This window comes from Sus scrofa, chromosome 2 (genome assembly GCF_054392235.1).
Source record: "Sus scrofa isolate SSC_HxYL_T2T_F1_AM1 chromosome 2, Sscrofa_HxYL_maternal_Yorkshire_Landrace_v2.0, whole genome shotgun sequence".
Taxonomy (NCBI): domain Eukaryota; kingdom Metazoa; phylum Chordata; class Mammalia; order Artiodactyla; family Suidae; genus Sus; species Sus scrofa.
The window spans coordinates 148,559,354-148,575,417 of NC_139384.1; the positions used below are offsets into that span (position 1 = coordinate 148,559,354).

Sequence of the window (16,064 nt, forward strand, 5' to 3'; positions counted from 1 at the left end):
TTTTTATGTTTAGCTGAGGTTCATTTATTATGACTGCTGTGTACTAGTCTATTCTGTGACTGAACCGCAATGTGTGCGTCTTACTGTTTGCTTTGTTTTGTTTTGTCTTTTGTCCTTTTAGGGCCCCACCTGCGGCATATAGTGGTTCCCAGGCCAGGGGTCGAATCGGAGCTGTAGCCGCCGGCCTCCACAGAGCCACAGCAACGTGGGATCCGAGCTGCATTTGCAACTACACCACAGCTCATGGCAACGCCGGATTCTTAACCCACTGAGCAAGGCCAGGGATCGAACCTGCAACCTCATGGTTCCTGGTCGGATTCGTTTCTGCTGCACCGCGATGGGAACTCCCTATGTGTGTCTTCCTGTTGATGGGCAGCTGGAGTTGTTCCAGGTTTGCTGTGACAAAGAGTGATGTTGTCACCATTCTTATACATATATCCTGGTGTACAAATACAGCCCAGTAATAAAGTTCAACTCATTGCATTTCTTGAGGCATATCTGTACTAGGAATGGAATCATTTTATTGGAGTTTTCTGTATTCCAAAGGATTTAAACAAAAATTCCGGAAGTTTCCAGAAGGATGAAGTCAGTTTACTCATTTCTCACTGACTGCCTAAAAGTGACAGAGCCATGATCTTTCTAGCCCTTTGAACATTTGTATGGTCTTAATTCCTCTTAGTACCTGTTGTCAGCATGACCAGGAAATAATAATATGGACATGCAATAATGTGTTAAAATAAGTAGCTGTGATAGGCATATGGCTAGATGAGGCCGACTGACTTGGTTCCATGAGATACTTCAGGTTAGGCTGGACCTCTTTCTAGTACTTGCTGTGATGCAATCTTATTGAAATCTGGACTATCCCATATTACCTGGATTGCTGTCATTCCTTACCTGGAAGATTTGCCAATCACGTAGAATGTGGGACTCTGTGGATAGAAAGACCAGCAGATTATGTTTCACCCAAGGGAAGCCATCGCTCTCCAACTACTTGGACAAACTTAGGGCATTTCTGAAATTCTTTATTACCTTAACTCACAAGAAGCCTCCCGTTTATTCAGTTAAAATTCATCAAGTTTGTCTATGTGTCTAGTATTGTACTCTATTCTTATACCATAAAACCACTTCAGGCTTTTTGTTTTTCAAGCAGAAAGCTAGTTTTAGAAGGGTCAAAAATGCCATCTAGAGCAGTTTGAATTCCTATGTTTGTTTATTCTTTGTATTCAGGGCTGAGAAATCCTAAGACAAGACACACCCCAGAACCCATAGGTTACAGAAAGATCAGTCCTGAGAAACCAAATTGACATTCAAAACATCAGCGTGGGAATAAGTTGAAATCAAAATGTGGTTTTCTTTCTTGCATTTATCCTGTTTCTTTTTGAACACAGATTTCTTGAACAGCAGGATTTGTACCCAGATTTTGAGACTGTGGCTCTCTCTTTAGAAGATCTGGTTGTCTTCCATTTATAGGTACACAGTAGGATCAGTCAAGTCACAGTTTTCAATATGTACATGAGATTGTATGCCAGGATACACTTTCTGCAAGGGCAGGAGAGTTCCCAGTTTTTCTCCCTTCTTGATAGAACCTTTGTATTTAACTGGCTTAATGTAGAACATTTTAATACAGAAACCTGAAAGAAAAGAAGCAAAATTATTAATATGTGGGTTTTAGTAGCCTTGAATCAGAAACTTAAAAAAAAAAAAGGACAAAAAGAAGAGTTGATTGAACTCAATGAGGGAATAAGAGAAAATGAAAAAATCATGTCATAAATGAAGACTAAAATTTCAAGATGCCTAAGGAAGCATAGCCTCAAAAAATGTAAAAAGGTGCTGAAGAATAGCAGAAAAACACCAGGTAGCTGAAAAAATTGACCCAGAACAATGTTAACTCCAAGACAAATTCTGTTAGACTTTAACGACAAAGAGAAATGGAAATAACTGGCACAAGAATACTAATCTTTCTAAATCCCAAAAGAAAAAAAATTAAAAGCAAAGATAAATCAGGTAGAGAAATGGTTAATATAATTGTAACATAAAATAATGACACTGTCAGGACAACATATATGAGATAATATTTATAAATGTTAACTCATCTATTAAAACGATTTTCCCATTGGCTTGGAAAGCAAAAACCAGTTCTATGCTGTATACAATAAAAAAATTCATGGAAAAAGGCTAAAAATTCTAGGCTGGACAAAGATTTGTCATGAAAATGGAAGGAAAAAGGAAAGCAAAGATTGTGATCTTAGAACCAGAGAGTGGAACTGACGCTGGAAAGCATTGAAACAATACAAAGGAGGATAATTTATGTTGCTGACTCCAGTGAAGAAATAACAGTTCAAACTACTTAGGTCCTGAAGAGCAAAGAAACCATCTCTACAAAGGAGAGACTCCCGGAGATCCAAGGAGAAATAGATAGAAACCCACCAGTGACAGATGTCAACACACTAGCAGTGGAAGCCAGTCGAGTGGACAGAAAATGTGAATTGTCCTGTCCTACGCAGTAGCCACTAGCCACTTATGGCCAGTCAGCCCCTGAAAGGTAGCTAATCCACATTAGATGTGCTTGAAAGTGCAGGATACACACTGGACTTTGAAGACAATAACCCTCAGAATAAAATATTAGTGTTTTTTACATTCGTTGCATTTTAAAGTGAAATAATCTGGAGATATTAGGTTAAAATATGTTATTAAAATTTCACTGATTCTTTTCATCTAATGTGATTACTAAAAAGCTTAAGATTACATGTTTTGCTTTCATTATACTTCTTTTGGACAGTACCGCTACAGAAAATCTAAGCAAGATCATAAGATGCGTCTTATGTACATATATTAAGCAGAGTATGCGTAAAACCTCTACATCGATACTAATACAACAATGCAAGAAGACCTAAATAAATGGAAGATATAACACGTTATTGATTGGAGGGTGCATTACTTTTAAAATAGCAGTTCTTCTCAATTTGGTCTGTGTAATTAGTGCAAACCCAGTCGAAGTCCCAGCAGGATTTTTGATGGAGATTGATGAACTGATTCCAGTAATTTATTTGAAAATGCAGATGACCCAGGAATTGCAAAGGCAGTATGAAACAAGAGCAAAGTTGGAAGATTTATACAAGTTGTATTTTAATGCTTTGGTAATTAAGATGGTGCAGTATTTGTAGAAGATTGACAAACTGGCCAATGAAACACAGTACAAAGGCTGTAAATAGACCCACATATATTCATACCCTGATTATGACAAGGGATACTGCAATGCAGTAAGGAAAAAGTGGTCTTGGAAGTGAATACTATTAAGTCAGGTAGGTAGCAGTATGGGAGAAAATTTGATCCTTGTCTCATTCCTCACACACAAAACAATTCCAGATGGATTACAGATCTAAATATGAAAGATAAAACAATAAAGCTTATAGACAAAAATGTAAGGAAAATATCTTTATGACTTCAGGATAGGATATTGTTTCTTAAACAGGTAAAAAATAAATGCGTTAACAGCAAAGGAAAATATTCCTAAATTAGACTGTATTAAAAATTTTGTTTATTAAAAGATGTTAAAGTGAAAAGTATAAGATTAACATTCAGAAATCCGTCGCATTTCTGTGTACTAACAATGAAATGTTAGAAGAGGAATACAAAAATACAATACCTTTTAAAATCGCACCCAAAAAATTAAATACCTGGAGTAAACCTGACCAAAGAGGTGAAAGACGTATATACTGAGAATATAAAACATTTATCAAGGAAATTGAGAGGATTCAAAGAAATGGAAAAATATTCCATGCTCCTGGATTGGAAGAATTAATATAAAATGGCCATACTACCCAAAGCAATCTGCAGATTCAATGCAGTCCCTTTCAAATTACCCATGACAGTTTTCACAGAACTAGAACAAACAATCCAAAAGTTCATATGGAACCATAAGAGACCCAGAATTGCCAAAGCAATCCTGAGGGAAAAAAATATATAGGAAAAAAAAAAAAAAGAAAGTGAAAAGGCAACCCATAAATTGGGGGAAGATATTACAATACATATATCTGACAGAGGACCTGTATCCCAGATATACAAAAAGCTCCCACATCACAGTAAGAAAAAGACAAGCAAAAAAGCCCTGGCAAAATACATACATAGGCCTTCACAAAAGACAATATCTACATTATCAGTAAATATGAAAAGGAGTCAGTATCACCCATCAGAAAATGCATATTAAAATTAAATGAGATAGCACTACATACTCATTAGAATGGCCAAAATGAAAAAGGTAGATACGTAACACCAGGTATTGTGTATGGAGCAACTGGAACTTTCCTGATGCCCGGTGGGAGTGTCAGTTGGTACCGCTACTTTGGGAAACTGTGTGGCAGTATCTGCTGAAGCTGAAGAAACCCACGTACCAAGTAACCCAGCGATTCCACTCCTCCAGCATTCTGCCAATTGCTCCGTATACTCATTCCAGTTATGCCTTCTAGAATGGGGGGATTTACCACAGGGTGGATGTGTGAAGGCACTAGGTCCACGGTAAGTTGGACCTTAGTTAAAAAAAAAAAAACAAAAAAAATCAAAAAAAAAAACAAAAACTGAATTGATCACCTAACCCTGGAAGCCTTTAGCCTGGTGGACCACAGTGGCCTTTGGGGTCTTTGGGAATTAATGTCAGTTTTGAGAGAGTGTCCAGTCTCTGCAAAGCCTACTTATTCTTTCAGTCTACAGCCATCCTGCTAAGTGGCTGCAGGTCTCTTAGGGGCTGGCTAGAGGTCAGGTTTACAATATAAATTTTTGGCTCTGTCACAGAGCCCTTCATCAAAAGGGCTCAGCCTCCCTCTCATTCAAGGGGCCCTGGGACTGTGATCTGGCTGAAGTCTGGGAATTAGTTGATGGGTTTGGAGACTCAGTATTGTGATGAGTGAAGTTAGAATTTGGTTTATCAGACCTAGCATATTTCTTTTTTAAAAAAAATAGTTTTTTTTTTATTGTAATCAATTGTTATTTCCCCAATACATTTTTTTCCATACTGTACAGCATGGTGACCCAGCTACACATACATGTATACATGCTTTTTTTCTCATATTATCATGCTCCGTCATTAGTGACTAGACATAGTTCCCAGTGCTACATAGCAGGATCTCATTGCTAATCCATTCCAAAGGCAATAATTTGCATCTATTAACCCCAAATTCCCAGTGCATCCCACTCCCTCTGCCTCCCCCTTGGCAACCACAAGTCTATTCTCCAAGTCCATGATTTTCTTTTCTGTGGAAAGATTCGTTTGTGCCATATATTAGATTCCAGGTATCCCATAAGTGATATCATCTGGTATTTGTCTTTCTTTTTCTGACTTCCTTCACTCAGGATGAGAGTCTAGTTGCATCTATGTGGCAGACCTAGCATGTTACTATTTACACAAATTGAAGAAGGCTTTGGTAGGCTGCCCAGCTACGCAGTTCTGGGTCACCATGACGAGCTAGACAGTGCCACAGGTCCCTGTGCCACCAGTGAATCTGATTACTGCTTTAGCTTTGCTCCCTGTTAGGTAACCATGCCAACCTTGGCCTTGGCTATTGAGTGGTCCATGCAGCGGGAGCGGATTCTCTTGTCATTTCAGGCCTCAAGAGGATAGTCACCAGCTAGCTCCTCAGGCTGTGGGCTCCCTCACAAAGTGTTTCTCACAGCCTGGGGCAAGGAGTGTCCTGCAGACCCACTGCCAACAAGAAGGCATGTTTATGTTTGTGAAAAAAACACGTGCAAGAAAGTTCATAGTAGCATTCTTATGGTCACTGAAAAGACATGCATGCAATGGGATACTGTACATCAATAAAGAGGAAGGAACTAAAACTGCATGCAGAACCACAGATGAATCTTGCAAACCTGATATGAAGTTAAAGAAGCCACCCAAAGACTGCATGCTGTTTAATTCTGTTTCATATTTTCAAAAACAGGCAAAACTAAAATGTGGTGGGATAGTGATCTCCCTCCCTTGCTGGGAATAATGGCTACAAGGTAGCACAAGAGGTCTCTGGGTTGCTGCTGCTGATCTCTTTCTCATCTGCAGTAGCCAGAAAATTATAGCGTGGTGTGCTGACGCTGTGACAATTCATAGAGCTGTTCTCTTTTGCTTTGCGCCTTTGCTCTGTGTATGTTCTACTGCAATAGAATTAAAACACCAGACAGCAAACCCAGTACCTTGAGTACTGTGGGACCCAGCTTTACTTGGGACGTAGAGCATTTGAAAATAGTTCGTATCAGGAGTTCCCATTGTGGCGCAGCAGAAACAAATCTGACAAGGAACCGTGAGGTTGAAGGTTCGAGCCCTGGCCTCACTCAGTGGGCTAAGGATCCGGCGTTGTTGTGAGCTGTGGTGTAGGTCGCAGATACGGCTTGGATCCTGTGTTGCTGTGGCTGTGGTGTAGACCTGCAGCTGCAGCTCCAATTCAACCCCTAGCCTGGCAACCTCCATATGCCATGGGTGTGGCCCTAAAAAGAAAAAAGACAAAAAAAAAAAAAAAAAAAAGAAGAAAGAAAGAAAATAGTTCACATCAACTCTTGCAGAAATGCAACCACTTCAAATTGTGGAATTTTGGTACATGAAAGTGTCTGTTCCCTGTAGTTAATATTGATGAAAGTGATTTTGCATACAGATTGTTAAAAGCCCTTCCATCACCTGCGGAGACGGAATGTACCCATGAAAAAGATGACTTCAGGGCAAGTGGTGAAAGATCTTTGGAAATACATTGACTCTTTAGTTTGGTATCCCTGTCCTTTATGTTCTAAGTTTTGTCGTCTCGAAGGAAGAATGAAATGTCTATGTATAGACTATGCATTAAATAAATAAGCATCAACATTTGCAGCAATGTCCCAGATTTTATACCCCACGACTTACCTCTTCCAGAGATCCGGACACCGTTATTGATGGCATTTCTGTTTTTAAAAGGTTTCTCCTGGCCCACAATCATTCCAGTGAAAGGTGCATACACGGTAGATCCATCTGAGCACAAGACATCCACACCCTGGTGAAGCCTCTGATTTCTAGGATGTGAATAGGAATGAACAGACTGAGAAACTGCCCTGGAAATTTTATTGCCCAGGAACAGCGTCTTAGCCAACGGTGCCCACACTAGGGTATGAAAACTTGAAGCTGCCGGAATATGTTGGGATGTCCCAGGCTTCCTCCCTCTATTTAGCCGATTTTAACTTCTCCCTGCAAGGAGTAAAAACCATGTGGTAAAGATGAAATAAAGCACCTAATAGTATTTGGTAAACACGGAGCCTTTAAAAATATTATTAGTCATTTCTCCAAAGAAGACAGACAGATGGTTGGGAGGCACATGAAAAGATGCTCAGCATCACTAGTTATTAGAGAAAGGCACATCGGAACTACAGTGAGGTTCCACCTCACACCAGGCAGAATGGCCATCATCAAAGTCTACAAATAAATGCTGGAAAGGGTGTGGATAAAAGGGAACCCTCCCGCACTCTTGGTCAGAATGTAAATTGGTACAGCCACCATGGAAAAGAGCATGAAGTTTCTTACACAATAAACACAGAATGACCATATGATTCCGCAGTCCTACTCCTGGGCATATATCCAGACAAAACTGTAATTATAAAAAATATGCACCCCTATGTTCACTGCAAGGCTCTTCACAAGAGCCAAGACATGGAAATAACCTAAATGTCCATTGACAGATGACTGGATACGGAAGATGGGGTATATATACTCAGTGTAATTCTCAGCCATAAAGAAGAATGTAATAATGCCATTTGCAACAACATGAATGCAGCTAGAGAGTCTCATACTAAGTGAAGTAAGAAAGAGAAAGACAAATACCATATGATATCACTTATATGTGGAATGTAAAATATGGCTCAAATGAACCTATCTGTAGAACAGAAACAGACTCACAGGCATAGAGAGTGGACTTGTGGTTGCCAAGGTGGGGGAGTTGGGGGGGGGGGGTGGAGTGGGAGGTGTGGGTTAGCAGATGTAAGCTGTTATATATGAGGCGGATAAGCAATGAGATCCTACTTGTAGCACAGGGAACTACATTCAGTATCATATGAGAAACCATATTGGCAAAGAATATAAAAATAATATCTCTACACACACACAGATAACAGTCACTTTGCTGTACAGCAGAAATGAACACTTTGTAAATCAACTACAATTAAAAATTCTAAAAAATAAATACTGGTCATTAGTTTTATGTGACATTTTGGGGAAATGAGGCAATCCATGTAATTAAGTTTTAGAGATACAGGAATCCTGACCCCTTCAAGACCCCTTAGAAAAGAGCTGTCTTTTTATGGGAACCTATTAAAAAAGAATCCTATATTCCTTTGGTCGTCTTTTCCTCTCCGTGATCCCAAAGAGGTTATGAACATCCTTTACTGTGTGTGGCACCTTAATGCAACGAGTGGTGCTTCTTGTTTTAGCAGAGTGGCACAGAGGAAACACGCTGGGCCCATGAGTGATGCCTCTCCATTTATTGAAGTGTAAGGAGCACACACAGAGAATGATCCCAGATCATGGGATTTCTTGAGGTCGCCTTCAAGGATCCTCACTGTTGATCCTATGCCCGCTCTCACCAGCCTCTTCTCCCTTCTCATAGGCTACCCGAAGATCAGAGGCCCCAGGATTGTTAGGACTGTGTATAAAGCAACACTGAGCAGATTCCAAGTGAGGAACTGGTAAGTTATTATGTAAGTCAAGTGCATAAACTTGAGGGTGTGAGCTAGCGGGTCTTAACATTGGCAGTTCAGAGGCCATTCTCCCTACGTCCCATCTCTTCGCCCTGTGGCAGGTGTTGGAGGTTGCTTTGGAAGTGGTATCTGTGTGATGAGAGTTCTCCTCGGATCAGAATGGAGATCAGTGGTGGAATTGGACACATGGCTGTTTCACCAGAGAGTGGCACTTCCAAGGTGCCGCTGTGCATGGGTGAAAAAATTCTCAAGTGTGTCCCTCATAGTCTGGCAGAAATCACCTGCTTAGGGCCAGCCTCTGGTGCTCAGGTCCCAGAGCCTGGCTTGGTAACACCATGGTTTGATGGGAAGAGAATCCAAAAGCCTGAATCCTAGTCTAGCCCTCACCATGTCCAACTGTGTTTGGCAGATCCCTTAGAGCCCCTTGGTGCCCCAGTTGAAGTTCCTCACCTATAAAACGGCATACTATAAAATTACCGGAATGTTGGTTTTCACCTTGGAAAAACCAGGTGAGATGCGTGACCCTGTGTAAAGGTTGAGAGGGAGAACACTGGTTGCTCCCCTCTCTCTGGTCCTGTTCAAGCTCTGTGCTCAGTTCAGAGCCCGTGGTTGAAGGACCGTTCTTGGAGGTTGCTCCAGACAGTTGCGTAACTAACTGGACTCGTCTCTGAGTTTTCCTGCCATCAGGAGGGATATTACTGTGAGCATTTGCAGAAACATAAGGCAAAGACACTAAGCAAAGAGGTTAAGAGCCAAAAGAGTTCATGGTTCTTGGTGACACCCCGTTACCTCTGAGCAGTGTACTGGCCACAGCCATGGCTGTCACACGTCCTGATCTCATTGGAAGACTTGCCAGCACATATAATGGCCCACGGTCCAGCCAGTGCTAAAGAGAAGAAACATGAGAAGTAGATTTCCGGAGCACATAATTGCAATCTCATTATGTCTCTTGGTGAATCGACAAGTTCTGTTTGCACTATACTTTCCCCCTAATTTTCTGTGGTTTCCGAAGTAGTCTTCCTTGAACTCTGAGTCACATATAAAACTGGCTTTTCTCCTGGCCACAGAAATCTCTTTTATGGCATATAGAGTATTGGTAAGTATGTTTATTGATAAGCATTAACCTCTATTATTATAGTTTGTTTCAGATTATCCCCTAATAAATGATGTAGATGGTGTGTCTCAGACTTTCTGTGCTCATGGCTTGGCACGGGATCGCTGTGCTTAGGTTAAACAAAATCAGCAAGCAGCATGGCTCAAAGAAGTAATTCTAGAAATGAAAAGTAATTCTGGAAATTCTGAAGAACTTTGAAACGTCCTTTGTTGTTAGTCTTGATAATCAAATCTAAGAAAATGTTTGAATTAAGGGAGATGCAAACTCTGAACCAGCAAAGTTTATTTAACACTCAATAAACCTCTTTCATATTTGCAATTGTGGAAGAGGAAAGTCTTAGAAATAAGAGCATGTCAAACTAATTTAGCCTAGCGTGGAGTGAGAAGGTAGGGGAGGGGATAAAATAATTATAAGAAAAATAATGATGCAGTGAAGCACGGAGGAGAGGATGGCTCTCTTAGTGCGTTTTGTTCAGACTTTGTTTCCGAGAAGTACAACTTCTCTTTAGTATAGTAAGCATTTGATAAATATTCAATTGAATTAAATTTTCCATACTTCCAATTGTTAACATTTACAGAGAGATGCATCAACAGACTCATCCTTTGACTTCAAAACAAACAAACAAAAACAGAGCAAAAGCAGGCATCTGCTAATTTGGTGGTTGAGTTTATTTTAAAGATTCTTTGCCCTTCATGAATATGTGTACTATGAAGAGAAGCTGCAGAATGTGGTCATTAAGCATATTCTTTAAGATACCTCCAAAAGATGGGTTTCAAAAATCTTATACCTTGGAGTTCCCGCTGTGGCTCAGTGGTAATGAACCCGACTAGTATCCATCAGGACTCGGGTTTGATCCCTGGCCTTGCTCAGTGGGTTATGGATCTGGCGTTGCCGTGAGCTCTTGTGTAGGTCACAGATGAGGCTTGGATTCCACGTGGCCGTGGCTGTGGCTGTGGCATGGGTCAGTAGCTGAAGCTCCAATCTGACCCCTGGCCTGGGAACTTCCATATGCTGCAGGTGAGGCCCTAAAAAGAAAAGAAAAGAAAAACTTATACCTCGGTGCCAAGCTTCAAATAATTTTGGCAACTAATATTTACCCTTAGGAATTAAGGCATGTATTAGACCGTTTATTAATGTATTTATTTTCTCTCCTGCTGTGACAGTTAAGGGAGGGTTCCGCTGGTCCCAATCCACACCAGTCTCCGTGTCAGAAAATTTCTAAATCAGATTCTTACACAATGTTTTTATATTTAACTTTGGTTCCCTTGAAGTCCTGGACTCAGACTGAAAGGTTTTTCTTAAAGTCCTCCTCTTCCATGGTTATGTTTCCGTTAGTAAAGAAGCAGAGCTTCCCGCCGGAAATGATGGAGAATCACCCCCTCCCCTGTGTGTTCTTCCTATTCCATTTCAACAAGCAAATATACAAGTTTCTGTTGTGATTTTGATTACTGATGCTTGAAAATCCATCCTTAAAATCAGTTTTAAAATTAGTCAAAATCCCCCCCCCAAAAAAAATTAGCCAGGATTCTAAAATTGTAATTTTGACTTACCAGGCGAAATCAAAACAGCCAAAAGGACTCCAGTGAAAAACATGGGGCTTTGGCCTCCCATTGGATACGTGTTCCTCGGGTAGTCAGGACTGCCCCTGCCCTCTCCTTGAAGAATATCCAAGTTCAGACGGGTGTTTTCGAGCTAGTTAGCCTTAGAATTCTGAATCTCTCATTTCTTTAATTTGGTGTGAGACATGCAAAAAATAAGAGAATGGAGGCAGTCAGATTCTAACAGGCCATGGGTAGCTGTTTGGTTCACAGGTAGGACCTGTGTAAAGGCTTTTGTTGGGAAAAGGTTAACTTTATCAATGATGCTAACTAAATATTAACAGAAAGTGATAAGGCTCGGCCAAGAGTGACTGTCTCTGGGCTGTGGCCGGTGGGAGAATATTGACGTGAAAAATGGAATATTTAGGACTGTCTGCAAGTAGATCTTTCATTTCCGGGGTAGGACATATTTCAGAAAAGACCATTAAAAATCTGTGGCCCCCTCTAATGTATTTGTTAGTATATCACTTGGGTGTTTTGTTTTTTGATTATCAGTTATTTTTTATCTGGGTAATGTTTGCAAATAATTTTACTATTTTGATAAAATTATATTTCTTTCCTTTAAATATGTGATTTTAAATACTCGCTTGTTTGTAATAATTTAAAATAAGAACATCCCGAGTGCCCGTAGGTAGAGGAAAAGAGGAATTATGATATAGTCATACAATGGAGTATAATCATAACAGAATATATTTTATCAGTTAAAGTGGAGGCATTCTGTGTGTCTTAACAGCTAGATCGACTGTTTAACACTGTTGAATAAAAAAGGTACTTTTCACATGATGTGCACGGTGTTAAACCACTTATTAATACTTGAAAACAAAAATCTTTGCCAATAGCTGCATATGGAGTAAAAATACAATATGCACAGACTGATTTTAGGATAATAGCCATCTCTGCGGAGGGAGAGAAGTAGAATTGGGAAAGCATATGCAACGTGCTTAAACCCTAAAATACTTTATTTATAAAACAGAAAAAGATCAGAGGCAAATAATTTAAAAATGAATTTACTAATTATTAAATGTAGATACGTAAAAGTTTGTTATGTTATTCTTTAGACTTTTGTGCATATTCCAAACATATGTTAGAATCTCCTCCTTTTATGGTAAATATTAGTTCATCCCCGCTTTAGTCATTTGTCAGTAGGAGACAGTTGGTGGCCCTGGTTTGTCACCCTCCCTGCAGTGTCCCATTGCGGGCAGAGGGGTTTTCATGACTTGGGGTTCATCAGCATGACTTGCTCTGACCAATAAAATGAGCCAGAAGTGACAGTGCGTCAGTAGAGCATGAGCCATACAGGGTCTGTGACTTTCCATTCGCCGTCACTGTAAGGAGAGCGTTCCTGGACCAACCTGCTGGCACCAGGAAGAGAATGTGGGTGGCATGGAGCAGAGTCGCCCTAGCCAAGTCACCCCCCGCCTGAGGCCAGCCTAGCATGCCTCGTACGTGTATGAGCAAGAATAACTGGTTGTCATTTGAAGCCACTGAGTTCTGGGGTGGTAGGTTACAGAGCAGTAACTAAACAACACCAGTTAGGGTGTATTCCACTTTTTACTTCACACACGGTCTCTCCAGGAGGCATCTAATGTGTAAAGTGTGGAAGGCCTATGCACTGAATATATCCAAAAAATTGAGTCAGCCCACGAGAAGAAAAAAATGAGTGCAGCAAATCTGAATTGTTTTTGTTTTTGTTTTGTTTTGTTTTTTGTCTTTTGCCATTTCTTGGGCCACTCCTGTGACACATGGAGGTTCCCAGGCTAGGGGTCTAATTGGAGCTGTAGCCACCGGTCTTCGCCAGAGCCACAGCCATGCAGGATCCAAACCGCGTCTGCGACCTACACCACAGCCCACGGAAACACTGGATCCTTAACCCACTGAGCAAGGCCAGGGATCAAACCCGAAACCTCATGGTTCCTAGTCGGATTCGCTAACCACTGAGCCACGATGGGAACTCCCCCGAATTGTTTTTTGTCTCTGGTTTGGGTTCTGTTTGGTTTAAACATGTATACATTTTCATCCATCAAAATGCAAAATCCAACACATATTCCTATAAAACACATAAAAGCTTAGATTGGTGGGACTGCGTATGACAACAATGCCACCAACCATAAGGTGATACTATCCAATTCAAAGAGGCTTTTTCCTTCATGGGGTCTCTAAGAATGAAAGCTGGGAGAATTAGCCTGCAGAATTGGGCTGGCGTTTTTAGCTGTAATGCCAGGCACTGTGCAGGGCAGCTTATGTGTCGGGCACTCTGCTCAGTTATTCTATTATTCTCACCAGAGCAGACACAGAGGAGGGCTGTGTCTCCAGGAAGGGGGCTACCTCAATAGCCTCCGTCCAGCACAGTCATTGGTGGGGAGCAGCCAGTACAAGGCGTGGTCTCAGTTGCAGGTGAGGTGATGGACTTCAAGGCACAGAAGCTGGAGACCTTGGTCAGTTATCCTCCGTAGACGGGGCCCCGGGAACAGTGTTTTCATGGCCATCACTACACGTTGCAGCAATTTTCAGAAGTGAAAAAATAGAGGTTATGTTGTTATTTTTAATACACCTTTGATGCGTTACTACCAGCCCCGTTTTGCAGATAATGTTCCTGAAAATAGAAAGTTTGGGATGTGGAAATCGCAAAGAAATGAGAATTGCCCCCCAGTTTGCTGACACCAAAATCCATATTTTACCCTCTGCAGCATATTGCTTGTTCAGAAGAGCAACTGTTCCTTCCTCAGAATCGTCACTTTCCAGCTGAATATCCTAAGCGCCCCAGTTCACGGATTGCATACTGGGGGCCTCAAGAGCTGAAGTTCGATGAAAATATTAACAGTGGTAATAATGGCAGCCCACGCTTCCTGAGCGCATGCTGTTTGCTAAGTGCTGTCCTGTGTGCTTCGTATGGATTATTTTTTTTACTCCTCCTGTATCACCTCCCACCCCATTTTCTACAGGAGAAAACAAAGGCACAGCTTGATGACGGAAGGGCACTCAAGATCACCCAGGGAGGAAGTGGCAGATCTGGAATTGAAATCCGTGAGGAAGTTAAGTAAGTTCTGCCGTGCTGTGTAAAATCGTCCGCAGGGGTTCTCTCTGAGGCAGCTGACATTTCTCCAGAGCCGTGGTTCTCAACCAGGAAGATTTTGTCCCCCCAGGAATATTTGACAATGTCGGGAGACATTTTTGGTTGTCACAGCTACTGGTGTGGATGGTGAATAGAGGCCAGGGGGCTGCCAAATATCCTGCCAGACTCAGAACAGATCCTTCAACAAAGAATTGTCTGGCCCCAGATGTCAGTCGTGCCAAGGTTAAGAAACTCCGATCTAAGGTATATCAAATATTTTGTACCTGGAGTGAAGAACGTATTGAGTTACATGTGTCCAGATGATTCCTGACAGGTTTAAAAACATCACAGTGGGCACTGGCATATTAAGTTTCTTGGACCATATTCGGTAATTTACAACAGAAAATCACAGGCTCTCAGTGTTTTGAACCCAGCAATTAAACTCGGTTGTTTTTAAGGAACTAAGAAGGGAGTTGAAGCAAATGTAAGTAGCTAACTGAACTTTTGTTCGGAACGAGGCTGGCAAGTGTCCGTTCTGAAGTGTGGGATGCCCAGGGCAGAGGGCACGGTCTCTGTTCTTTGGGTATAATCAGTGTTTGTAGGAATGCTCAAATGGTTGCTGTATGTTGGAGATATTTTGATGACAAACACTTACCTGTTGAAGACAGCTTTCTTCCTCCACATGTGTTTTTTTCTCTTTCATAAAGAAATACATGCGGAAGTACAAATACTTGTTGGACTGCAAGCAAGGTGGACGATGGGCAAGGTAGAGGCAGCTATCAGCTCTGTGAGTTGATCTTGCATTTCTTTCCCACCTCCCCACTCCCACCTGTGCCTCCTGCCTTGGCCATTTTATTTTTCTTAGCACTTTCACCAAAGGTAAGAGGCCCAGGATGAGGAGAAATTCAGAACTAGCTATAATTCAAGTTTGAGGACAGTGGCGGTAAAAGTATTTTTCCTATATTGAGATGAACTTTCAGCATGTCATTCTTGACTCTTGTTGGAAAAGCTTGAGATAAAAGACTATAAGAACTCACCCAATTGCAAGGCTCAGTTGTTTCCTCTTGTCTTGTGTCTGCTTCTCTGTAACTCTGTCTTCTGCTTCTGACAAGAAGGTAGTAGGTGGTGAACTCAGACTGAAACGTCAAAGTGAAGAGACTGGCCAAATGGCAGGCATTTATGAACAAATGGATTCCGATGTGTTAACACTGTGTGTTCATCTTGGTCTCTTCGGGCTGCTCTGCAGGTGCCCAAAGACGGGGCGGCTCAAACAACAGACATTGATTTCGTACAGTTCTGAGTCCAGAAGTCCAAGATCATGGTGCCAGCGTGGTGGGTCCTGGCGAGGGTCCTGATCTGGTCGCAGGCTGCTGACTTCTCATTCTGTCCTCACGTGACAGAAGAGGGCAGTGAGCCCTCAGCGTGTCTTTGAAAAGGGCACTGATGCCATGCACGAGGGCTCCACCCTCATGACCTCAGCGCTTCCTAAAGGTCCTACCTTTTAATACCCTCACACTGGCACGGGGATTTCAGCTTATGAACTTTGGGGAGACACAAACATTTAGACCGTAGCCGTGTTGAATGATTCATATTAAATCAGAAAAGA

General features: G+C 41.5%; 2 protein-coding genes across 7 annotated transcripts in view; one reads left to right on the plus strand and one right to left on the minus strand.

Moving 5' to 3' along the window:
* Window positions 1-15,494, plus strand: part of FBXL21 (F-box and leucine rich repeat protein 21) — a 33,022-nt gene extending 17,528 nt beyond the window's left edge. For 3 of the 6 annotated variants that reach the window (XM_085014631.1, XM_085014635.1, XM_085014634.1), the window contains 3 exons: window positions 8,604-8,682; window positions 14,349-14,443; window positions 15,166-15,494. In XM_085014631.1, the coding sequence (XP_084870757.1) occupies window positions 8,604-8,682; window positions 14,349-14,443; window positions 15,166-15,254 (263 nt within the window). In that variant the 3' untranslated portion in view covers window positions 15,255-15,494. Of the gene's footprint in view, window positions 1-8,603; window positions 8,683-14,093; window positions 14,231-14,348; window positions 14,444-15,165 lie in introns of those variants that run through there. The other 3 variants (XR_014838818.1, XM_085014632.1, XR_014838820.1) reach the window with 3 other exon arrangements.
* LECT2 (leukocyte cell derived chemotaxin 2) lies at window positions 1,192-11,636 on the minus strand. The gene is made up of 4 exons (XM_003123966.5): window positions 11,359-11,636; window positions 9,484-9,580; window positions 6,875-7,020; window positions 1,192-1,631 (listed from the first exon to the last, which is right to left on the minus strand). The coding sequence occupies exons 1-4, from the start codon at window positions 11,417-11,419 to the stop codon at window positions 1,465-1,467; spliced, it is 471 nt and encodes a 156-aa protein (XP_003124014.1). The 5' UTR covers window positions 11,420-11,636; the 3' UTR covers window positions 1,192-1,464.
* Window positions 15,495-16,064: the final 570 nt, after the last annotated feature.